The 12,443-nt window shown below is 37.5% G+C and overlaps 1 protein-coding gene across 1 annotated transcript in view; it reads right to left on the bottom strand.

The window, feature by feature from the left end:
• Positions 1–12,033, bottom strand: part of LOC132109740 (catenin alpha-1-like) — a 102,770-nt gene extending 90,737 nt beyond the window's left edge. Inside the window, exons 1-4 of the mRNA XM_059516053.1 lie at positions 11,723–12,033; positions 9,370–9,478; positions 9,082–9,277; positions 1,938–2,104 (exon numbers count right to left, since the gene is read on the bottom strand). Coding sequence (XP_059372036.1) covers positions 1,938–2,104; positions 9,082–9,277; positions 9,370–9,474 — 468 coding nt within the window. The 5' untranslated portion in view covers positions 9,475–9,478; positions 11,723–12,033. The remainder of the gene's footprint in view (positions 1–1,937; positions 2,105–9,081; positions 9,278–9,369; positions 9,479–11,722) is intronic.
• Positions 12,034–12,443: the final 410 nt, after the last annotated feature.

The raw sequence follows: 12,443 nt of genomic DNA, 5'->3' as shown, positions 1-12,443 counted from the left end.
ACTTTTGGAGGAAGTTCAAGAAGAGTTGGGAAGTAAACCCAGAGGGTAATAAAATCACTGACACCAGTGCAGATGATGGAGTAAATAGGACTAAACTCAGGCAACTATTTGTGTGCTTTACCCAGCCTTCTGGACCAAAGCCAGTTCCCTGCGGTACTCCCTTTGGCTTAAGCTTTTTCTCAGATCCAGAAACTGACGAGGGGTAGAGATAATGAAGAGGGTTATAAAAGGAAATTTGAAATCATTGGTGGACTAAGTCCAAGTGATACAGCAAGATACGAAAGTTCAAAATAACCTTGCTATCAGCCAACTAAGATTGTAAATATTAGAACCAATTATACACACTAACACATTTTGGCTAATTTCCAGCTCAAAACTTTGAGTTTGAAAAAGTGTCATATTTCAAAAAGACCAGAATGATACTTTGCCAGAGAGTTTCTGCTGGTTGGCATGATGTGAGCCACTCCAAAATGAAATGGAAATTGCTGGGCACATCGTCTGCCCATTTTCACATAACCCCTCCAGGCATGTCTAGAGTGATCAAAATGTTAAAAGAACCATTCACCCAAAAATGAAAATTGTGTCATCATTTACTCTCGACAGACACCAAAGGTTCTGGCATTTCTTACAAGTGAAACGTGACATGCAAATAAATATGCATACGCATTAAAGAGATTTGTGAGCTACAGCAGAGGGTTAGATGAATAGTGAATATAATGACTTAAAACTAATGCATGGCTTCAGAAAACTTGTATTATAGGGTGAGAATCATATAGACACCTTTTATAGGTACTGTTTTTAAGATTGAAAGCCTATGGTTATCATACATCATGGAAAACAGCATCTCTGGTTTAATCTCCACACAGGTCTGAAACTTCACTAATCTTCCAAAGTTTGGGGTCTGTAAGATTTTTAATGTTTGTAAAAGACGACTCATGCTCACCAAAATTAATTAAAAATAAATTAACAAAAAAAGTTATACTGAAATATTACATTTTAAAATAACTTTCCTATTTTAATACATTTTAAAATCAATTTTATTTCTCATGGCAAAGCTGAATCTTTAGCACCCAATGAAATTTTATTTGCATGTTATTATTATTCACTTCAGAAATCTTTATAATTAGCTACTCAAACATTTATTTTTATTATCAATGTTGAAAACAATTGTGCTGCCTAATTATAATCTCAATATTTTGGGGGATTTTTTCAATTACAATAATTAGACGATATTTTGCCGAAATGTATGTATGACTTTTCTAGACCTTAACAGTGTAACTTCCTCGGCAGTCTATGGGACAGTCACAAGCCTCCCAGGTTTTATCCAAAATATCTTAAATTGTGTTTTGAAGATGAACAAAGCTTTTACGGATTTGGAACGACATGACTATTTCAGAAGGAAACCGACTGTCTTCAGAAAATGTTCAATATTTTCAATTTATCTTGCATAAAGTTCCTGATAAAGCAGCATTTGTGAGCGGAGTGCTGCATTCATACAGCCATTACCAGGGAACCCTCCATCACTCTCGCACTAACAGCACCACACTGGCACAGTTTAACCCATGTGACTTCATCACGTAATGAATGAGTGTACTACGTAGGTATTTTGTTTTGTTTTTGCAAAATACTTAATGCCAAATTGCACATCTTTAAACAGCCAATTATGATATTATCGCAGACGATATATCACACACCGCTATGCCTAATGTGTTTCTGGAAACCAATACACATTTTTTCAGTTAAAATACCAATTTACTGTAATATAAATGTCTTTACTGTCATTTTTTATCAATGTAATGTATGCTTGCCTGAATAAAAAGTATCAAACTTACTGGCAAACCTTTTAACTGTAGTGTATGAGAGCTTTAGCAAACAATAAAAATAAATTCCTTTTTGGTGAACCAACCTGTCAAAGGGTACGTGTGCGCATGTCTTACCAGTTTGAGCTGAAGCAGAAGCTGGTACACATCAGCCATATCTGCCAGTACAAGCAGATGAGTGACAGCAGAAAGAAGGGCACGTGCAGCACGGACCATGTTGCCTCTCTTCACTGAAGAACAGGGATCCTCTGCAAACTCTCCTGAGGCCAACTTCATGGACTCTCCTACAGAAAAAGAGTCACGCACAGAGTCTCATTACTAGTTTTAATTCGTACATTCATACCCCTTCATGATGCAAGAGTAGCAAGGTCAATGAAATGATAATTTCCTAATGGGGAAGTCGACATAACAGATAATTCAACATCTGAAGATGCAATTACTTCCAAAAAGGCCTTTTGAAATGCCAAAGACTGGCACCTAATTATTGTCCTGTATTTGATTAAATCTGCTTCTGTTAATTGCCCATGATAATACCATCCAAGGTCACTTGAAAGTCACTTGAAGACTACGCTGTGAACTGTGAGACTTAAACCAACAAGTCCACCCTGCAGTCTGTCATAAGAGCCAACCACTATACACAAGAACAACCACAAGGTGAAATATAGAGATAATCACCAGGCCAGCAGGTTTTCATGTTCAAGGATAAATGCCAGTGGTTAGGGGGGTGACGGGCTAATTGCATTAGGATGTCATTTTTTGAAAATGTTAGATGGAAAGGCAAGTCAGAAGCACTGAAACATGGTGGTGAAAGCAAAGACTTGATTCATGTCTACTCATAGCCAGAGCTCTATGACACATGCTAGCACACCAAATGAGTTCTTTCAGTGAAGGTCGAGTCCCTGGCATAACACTGACGTCTTATCTGATGTGCCTGCGAAAGGGTGTCATCACTTGCCTTCACATCCCAGTTGGTTCATGTTGAAACCTTTTCAATGTGACAAAGCAGAGCATTTTAACTTTAGCTTAAAATACTGAAATGAATAAGCACTGCCCTGTGACCACAAACTTCCAACTGAACTGAATGCACTCATGCAGATCTACGCATCCCACTCAAGCCATACATAAAAATAAAAAAGCCAGCAATGACCCTGGCCAAGAGTGCAAGTAATAGCCAAGTTCATAACTAGACTCAACTGAAATTGACTTAATGAAAAGAGAGAAAAATCAATTTGAGGGGGCAGTAAGAGCTTTGTGCTCGGGAGGGGGGGGGGGGGGGTCTCATTCCTTCCTTTGTTGATGTTTAGAATAATGTGCAGTGTTCCCTGATAACAGGAAGCAAGTCTCACAGAATGATGGCAACAAGATTTTCTGGGTTATTGCGCAAGAGGTGGCTGCCACACACTGAATAGTATCTCTAAGAACCTTTCTATTTTACCCATCAGTTAAAAATAAATTCACCCCACCATCTACCACATAAAAAGAACTAAGGTCTCTAGGACTGTCATTCCCTCCTGAGGGAGCAATCAATAAGACCATTTTCATGGGCCTGATAGTGATCAGTGCACCCATAATAAACTCACATCTATAACTATAAGGTAGCGCTCACAAGAGGACCACAGAGGCATGTGATGAAATGTTGAAAGTGAAGTCTAAAGAAGGCACAATAAGCATCCAGATACCTTGGAGGGAAGGCAGACGGCATTATCATTCCCAGCATCCTTCATCTGTCCCGCTGAAAGGTGCGAAGCAATCAAAATCAGTTTCTACTGTAAATAAGACGCATTCTACCCAGGAGACATGCTAATGTTGCATGTATACATGCAGGAGACAATTCTAGAGCTGTTAGGGAGAAAATCGTTCAAGGATTCAGTGGTTTCTAACTGCATTTCACAACGATTACATTTGTCTGGATCGCAGAACAGCTGGTAAGCCACAGCTGGGTACCACAATCTCTTTTCAATCTAGGGAAGCTTTAACCCCACTCAATGGTGGCATTATCAGTCGAACCACGCAAGGTCGAGCAAAACTGCATAGCTGACAGTCTACGCCACAAGCAAGCTATAGCTTCTGGATTCCACAGCCAACGCAAGCATAGCAAAACCAATGTGACATTCCCCGGCATCACAGCAGCATGCTGGCCAGTGCTTGACAGATTTTACAGCCCAAACTAAGCCAATAAACACTGAGTGCAGAGTCTGAAACTGACAAAGATGTAATTCCAACAAGTAATAAGTGGGTTGAGCCTGCACTCTACATCTCAGAAGTGCGAAATGCCACACTTATTTCAAAAGAAGGGGGCATTCCAGCCAAGGAGGCTCACGTCAGCCACTCACTTTGAAAGAGAACGTATGGTGATGACTTTCTGGCTACAGGTTATTTCTGTCACAACCAACAGACTTGGGCTAAAGTCTTGCATAAGTAAAGTGCCGCCTTAACATCTGACATCACCTTTGACAACTGGCAGACTCCATGTATATATGCAAGTAAGTTGTTTTGCTCTTATTTTCTCATTCTTGGCAACAGAGCAAAAATAAAAATATCTTGATGGATCAGCGCAACAAGTCAAGGCAAGCTGTTCGCTAAAGAATGTGACAATCCCTCCTCAGCAAAGGGAGCATAGCCATATACCCAGGATTATTTAGCAATTGGTGTCAAAAATGCCATGCAAATTTACACCATAAACTGAAGGCCTCTAAACTCATACTGATATGATGAGGTTACTGCATCTTATTTAAGTCAAATGAAAATATGTGCTAACTAGAGTGCCACAGTGATCGCATATCAATATCTGCAGGACTTTAAATGCATGGAGCAAGGCATGCAGAAATGAGGAGTTGTGCAATTTGACAGGGTTAAACCCTGCTATTAACCGGTCTTCTCTATCCTCTTTTTATAAGGAGCCATGGCAGAGATACCAGTGATGTTCTGTAATGAGAACGAACAACATGAGATTGAGTGAGGGGATATACAGAACAACAGTATTGGTGGGGGGAGAGGGTTGTACACACTCCATTGCGTGATAGCAGCAACTCTGCTAGCACAAGCCAAGACCTCTTAATTCAAAAATCCATCCGCACATGCAGATAAGCAGAGACAGATAATGAAAACAGGAAGTGAAACCACTGATTAAAGCCATTACTCAAATTAGGATATTCAACCGTTTCTTGTAATAGGTTCAATGGCTGCAGACACTTTTGAACTTATCGTAGAGGTAGGGCTGGGTGATTTTCCAGATTTTATAGAGTAATTCAAATTTATTGTTTGCCCTGATTTTATTATTTAGAAAGAGGAATCATGATTTTGAACAAATATATATATATATATATATATATTTTTAAAAAAATTCCAAATGTTAGAATTAGACACTTTGACAATATGCCAGTAAGAACAGCTAAGAGAAAAGAATGATCCAACTGCATGTCGGTGCATGCGATTTACCACTCACGTGTGACGCAATCTGTGAAGGACGTGGTGAAAGATCATTTACCCCTAGGCATCATTCACACAGTGCTTTTGTTTTGACAAGGATACCATGCGGACAGTGGAATAGGTAAAACATGCCAGAAGATGGGAGTGAACTTCTTTAAACTTGAGCGCAGTGTTTTTAAAATGGCGTTTCATGCATGAAACACTGCAAGAAACATGAGCGCAACAGTCAAACACACCCATGTAAGCAGCATAATCAAATAAAAATCCTGTAAAGAACTACAGTATGTCTGATATTTCATGTTTGCATCATGGTGACAGGCTGAAAGCTTCCGTTGTTTTAAAGAATATTTATAGTTAATAAAAGTCTACAGGTGTTATACATTGTCATTTTTGAATTACCTTGACTTGAGATTTTTTTTAAATTTTCCTCGTATTATTTCTGAACACAATGTATAAGAAAAGTTTTACAATACGTACAGTGCTTCCCACACATAGACATTACTTGGGCGGGCCACCCAGGTATATTAACGGCTGTCCAGGTACAGATGGAGAAACATTATTGCTTTTATTATTTTTATCCTCATAAGCCCTATTCGGACGGGACTAGTTTTCTAAACTACGTTTGAGTTTTGATCTTACTGCCTGACATCTGTGATTTTCATGTACCAATTTGGATGGGACTAACATCTCCATGTTTATTACAGAGGTGGGAGGTAGAGGGCTGCATTGGGATTGAGTCCCGCCGGGTCCCGCGGGACCCAACGCAAATCTCGCGGGAGCGGGCGGTTTGAATTTTGCTGCGGGCGGGAATGGGCGGCTAAAAAAACCCACCGCGGGATAGGGAGGTTGCCTGACAGCAATATTGCAAAGTGATTCATTTGTTAAATTCATTCGTTAACGTTGTTTATTTTATGTTATTTATTAGTGTTGTTTTTTGAGCACAGCCCCTTGTTGCCATCAAGAGGCGTGATGATGCCAGTGTTATTGAGCAGGCTGCCTTAGTTTGAATGTTTTTATTCTTATATGTATTTTTCAAACAGAATACCTGCGACACTTGGCTAATAATTGTAAAACTGCTGTTTTTCATGTAGCCTAGTTTATCATATTATGTATATTTATGTGCAAAGTTTTTGATAAAAACGAAATTATATTTGAATGTATTGTGTGTTTTGTCTTTTTTTTTTTTTTACATGCAGGCCAGGGAAACGAAACAAACAACCCCATCAATCTCTTTAATAATATCAATACAAATATGCGTTTTTTTTTCTGCGGGACGGGAGAAGACAAAATCAATGCATCTCTATTATTGTGCGGGAATAAATTCTCAGAGTTTTGCGGGTGCGGGCGGGAGTGGACATACATATTGCGGGAGCGGGCGGGTGTGTAACACATACGTTGCGGGAGCGGGCGGTAATGCTCAGAAATTCAGGGGACGCGGGCGGGATGAAGAAAACAGTCCGGCGCAGGGCTCTAGTGGGAGGGTCCGTTTTGTACATCACAGAAATCATGCACTATGCTAGGGCTGTCACATTTAGTTCGAAAATCGATTGCACAATCAATCGGACCAACCAAAAAAAGTTTCGATGAAAATAGGGAATCGATTTTAACCAAATACGTACACTATTCATTTTAAAATAATTAAACAATTAAAAAATATAGACGTAACAAAACTCACAAACAAGCAGAAAAAGAAAATAAAGAATTGTTTAATTTTCATAAAGGTACATCTAATTAAAACATTATATAATTGAGTGCATAAATGAATGCGAGTAATCTTACCTGATGCTGATATTAAAATAGCCAGTATTAACGGTTTACGTGATCTAGCTCTTGATTTTGTTATTTTTATTATTTTTATCATCATCATTTCTTTCCCTGGAAGCAAATATATCAAACATGCACACAGTAAGCGCATCTATGGTAATTCACGCTGGCCAAAACACACAAGGAAACGTGTTATGAAATAAAATATCGCCAGCAATCACAGACATTCGCAATCAAACGGGATTAGTTTTCTCAGAGGTTCATGGAGTTTGCTGAAAAACAGTAATTTGCTCTGGAATTATTACAGAGGTTCTGTGAAAAAAAAAAACACAGACGTGGCAGACCCGGATGGGATTAAAATCACCAAGTACGTCTGTGCAATTTCTCTAATGACCCCTGTAAAACTAGTCCGGTCCGAATAGGGCTATACTACTTGCAGGATCCTCACATGCGATAGCCTAGTAGCCAGGACAACTTCTTTATGTTTACAGACGTGACGTAATGAAGCAACATCATGCTCAAATTTCCCACAAAAAATTTCCCCCGTACCACTCAAATTAGAAAACATTATTATAAGTTGATGTGTTGTGAATCAGGCTGAAGGCGATAGTTTTGAACACTTGCTGGTTATGTACTTGTTCAAATATTGATTTTGGATCATTTTTAACCAATAAGCTACGGACTGCAGCTTTAAACAGCATAAACATTGCATTACACCAAATACACAAAATAATGTTCTTTTTAGCAATGTCATAGGACCCCTTTAAAGTTGGTCGCTGTGCCATGCCTTTAAAGCCTCACCTGCAGCCGCTCTAGACCCACACTAAAACTGAACTAGAAGGGCATTAACTGCATGACTAACTATAGGTTAAAGACATTAAAATACAGGTATGCAAGTTTAAAGTAACAGTTTTGGTGTTTATTTATTCATCATACTGTTGAACTCTATACTATTCTCTCTCGTTATTACATAGGGAGCTTCAAAGACGACCGAGAAAACCAGAGTCTCAGGACAGCTGTGACATGAAGAAGTGAAAATGCATGTGCTCTGTTTATAAGTTATGTTCATTGTGCAAAAAGAAAAACTAAAGTAAAATTAATTTGACTGGTTCCTCAAGGTTTCTATAGATATCGCGATGTATCAATATTGTGAATTCTTTTGGCCACTATAATCATGGTGTGAAAAATCTAATATCGTGACAGCCCTAATTGATGCATTTAATTCAGATTCAAAAATTCAGAATTTGATTCAATATTGATTTGTTTGGATATATCAGGTACAGTACACATCTATTTTTCTTTAGGAAAACAGCCCGTCAACTTAATGAAATATGACAAATAATGATCAGCACTCAACCATGTACAAAAAATATATATATATATATATTACATGTAAGGCAAAAAATATATATATATATATATATATATATATATATAAACCGAGTTACAGAAAGATTTAAACTAAAGAAATTGTGTATAACTATAAATAAATTTATATAATTATGTTTATATAAATAAAAACTTTTATTCAAACATTAATTATATCAAAGTCATACACTAACATACTCTATAGTAAAAACCTCACTTACAGGTTAAGTAAAAGAATAATAAATATCAAACATTTTATATATAATTAGTAAAATGCTCCTCTATAGAGTAATTTGTTCTAGCCAACTAACAAGCTATGGGCATTTCTTGGGGCAAATGTAACGTTATGTTTCATGTTATTATACAAGCTGTTTTTACTGACGTCTTGCAGCGGCTAAACCACTGATTGAGCGATTACATGTGACATGAAACATTTCAGTACATCATACCATTTCTTTGCACATACTTTATGATGTTCATTCATGTGGATTTCAAACTATAACTAGCAGTACATCATAAAAGATGATTATTGGATAGACAGCAAGTTAAAGTAATGGATTTTTGTTCCCACAGAAAACAGAAAAACAACAGAAAACAGCATAACTAAAAGAATGATCTTGGAATTTAAGAACTGATATCAGTTCATCAAACTTAATATTGTCTACCCAACCCTAGTTAACACTTTTTTTTTTTTGCATACCTTGCTTGCGGACATCCTCCACCGCTGCAGTCAGCTCGTCCTTTAAGAACTGGCTCTCTTTAGCAATCTTCTCTCCTTTCTCCAGGAAGTTCTGGGTGGCTGTCTCCACGGAGGCTGCCAGAATGGGAGCCTTCTTGGAGCGGCCTTTCTTCTTGTTGGACGGTCCTTTGTTGCTAGAGTTCACAAGAGTGGTGACCTGCAAATGGTGCAAGAACAAATTTAAGTAAAAGAGTGACCTTTGGTGATTAATGCAACAACTGAGGGTGAAACCTGGAAAAGTAGTCTGACCTGGGTAACCAAGGGCTCCAGCAGTCTTTCCACAGCCAGTGTGCGGATCTCCAAGCTCTTGGGATCCCATTTGAAGTTGATGTTTGCAGTGTTAATGCTCGTCATGTTTCTGAGGAGAGAAAATGCAATCAATGGATTAAAAGGGATAGTGAGACAGACACAAACATGTGGCCTGGGGCTGTGTCAACTCTTATCAAATGAAATGTCACATGACAGACTCCTGTTTAGTGTACGCAATCACTAATGATGTAAACAATCGACACTGCTAACCATAACCAACTCACACTTATGCCGTATGAGTTGCTCTGTTGCCCACTCTGCTATTTTCCATTCAAACAATGACTGCAGTTGTATTGATCAGCAATTTTGCACTGAAGGACAAGGATAATCAGCCTACCCCAAGGGCTCTGCTGATGTTGCAGGGGTCTGTCTGTACTACACAGCCAGACTAAATGGACATTGTTTGCTATATAGGTCAGGGAATGCATACAAAGTGGGCGAGGTCAGTGTTGCATGACCAACATACTGGAAATAAAACCTTTAATTTCAGTGTGTCTTACAAAAAGTTAGGACATTCAACTTTGGCCCAAGTAAACTGAATAATTCATAAGTAGTTTTATAATAATAAAAAAATGTTTCAAAGAAATTAACCTAAATGAATAATTTCCATATATACAGGGGCATTTGTGTGGGAAAGATTACTCTTCAGTTAGAATTAAAAATTGCAGAACCAACAAGGACACACACACTTGTGTATATAAAAACATCAAATAGAATTCTTCACATTCCAATGGAATGCAAGAATGGGATTCCAAAAGTAAATATCCACTTAATTTTCTCCAAAGTCAAACTTATAGACAAACCTGCTATAAGCAACAACATTTTAATGACATAATATGATTACCCAAGATTATTTACTCTTTTTTTTTTCTTTTTTTTTTATTTATCATGTTTAACAGTCAGAATCTTGATGAAAAACTAAATTATCCAAGATTCTGCAAAGAATCCTCCACCAACTCAAGATTTACAGGTCTCTGCCATGGATGACTGTTTCTATGGATGGATAATTCAGCTGCATTCATACCGTGCAGTATGGGTATTCTCTAGCTATCGAGTGTGCATCGATTCTACACTCATTGTTGCGGTGCATTATGTGACTGAATGAGTGCACTTGATAACAGGCACCATTTCAGACACAACAACAAACGGATGCCCCCTCAAATACTGCCCTATTTAAAAGTATACGGGATTTAGGACATGGCCTAACTAATCAGAATAGAGTCATCTGGGCAAATGAAACCGGTGCTACGTTCTTATCTCACCTCACAGGGTTTGCCCAATTTTGTTTTACAAAAATGCAACTGGCCCCATCTTGTATCTCAATTATCCATTACTGATTATTTTATACAATGTAAGGAACATTTTCCTATGCGTAATCTCTGAAACAATATACAGGTCATTTAATAAAGTAATTTCAAATCGGATCTAAGCCGCGTAAGTTAATTATTTGCCAAGTAATATAAATATACATGTAACATTTTTGATAAATCACGTGTAAAGCGGAATATTGTACAGCCAGTTAAAGTTACCATAAAATAAAGCCAATGAGGGTTTATTTTGCAATAATGAAAAACTGACTGTACATTATCTATTACATATCAACAGGTAGAGTGGTAAATATTAGCATCATTGTTGTTATTTTATATAGACAACATCTCAATAACTGTCTGCATAGCCTGTTTTTATACACCGCTAAGGGCAGAGCTCACATTAAGGGCCTGATCCATAGTTTGTGGTTTAGGCGGAGCCCTAAACTCCTCAAATGGATTTAATTCTCATAAATGCCTTAGACTATAATCATCATAGTTAAAAAAAAAAGGCTAAACATCCACAACAAAAAATACGTACCCTGGTTTTAAAGGTTAAAAAAACCTTTAAGAGTAAAAACTCCTGACACATTTGTCCTGGAACGAGACGTACAGCTAACGGCTAACTAGCATTCCTTAAAGTTTTCAGGATAGTTTCTGTTTCATACTCTTAAGATGTTGTCGACTCTTTTTCCCTTTCATGGCCTATCTACATTCGTCAAAAGATTGCTAACAAAGCGTTCACAAGAAACAAGCCGGTGTTCATTTAGTGTAATATGAAACGACAAAGACAAAAATATCCCAAACATTCCATGAAGTTTGGAAACGAGCTAACAATGTTAGCCACAAACACACATTCCGCCTTTCTGTCAATCTTGTATTCACAATACAGACATAAATTGGACGAATTATGAAGCAAATTCACTTTTATATTAGTTATATTAAAAATAATTTAAACTATCAAGACAAAAGCAAAACATACTCACCAAACTGTTGAAATTCCCGTCAGATTCAAAATGGAGAGATGCGACTTTTAAAATACTGCGGTAAAGTTTTTTCCCGCGGGTGTAATAACTCCCAGCGGCTAAAACACAGCCAAAAGATATAATCCACTAAAACCTGACTAAAAGAGCCAGTTTGAGTGATAAATGTACGAGTTCGTCAAGTATTTCGAAATAGTTTCGTTTTTTCCAGCGCCTTGAATGTGCGGAGAATGATGGCGGACTCCCAGCAGTTGCTCAGTGTTATCAGGTGTGTTTGGGAGTGGCTCGATACTCGAGGAAAGTTCAGCTGAGCTCAAATAGAGAACTTTAAACACAATGCTATCAGATTAAAAGGTGTGAAAGGATATTTAAATGTGGCGAAATTTGTTTAGGGACTTTTTTTACATGATAGTTGCCTAAAAAGATTTAAAGAGAAAATTTAAAGAGGAAATGTGCATACTCACTCTCTCTCTTTCTCTCTCGCTCAGTTTCAGTTCACGTGCTTTATTTATACAACAGTAGCCTACAACATAAGCTAAATTTGTTTTACATTGTCTTCATAGCTTCACAAACTAAGCAAGAAGAGATTTATAACGTATAATAAAGAAAGACAAATACATAATTAAGATTTTTTTTAAACATAAAAACAAAGAATGAGTAATAATTTTGTGACAAAGGGAGACCGACATCTACCTATCTATCTATCTATCTATCTATCTATCTG

Source organism: Carassius carassius, chromosome 29 (genome assembly GCF_963082965.1).
Source record: "Carassius carassius chromosome 29, fCarCar2.1, whole genome shotgun sequence".
In the NCBI taxonomy this organism is placed as follows: domain Eukaryota; kingdom Metazoa; phylum Chordata; class Actinopteri; order Cypriniformes; family Cyprinidae; genus Carassius; species Carassius carassius.
This window is presented reverse-complemented; position numbering and strand designations above follow the sequence as displayed.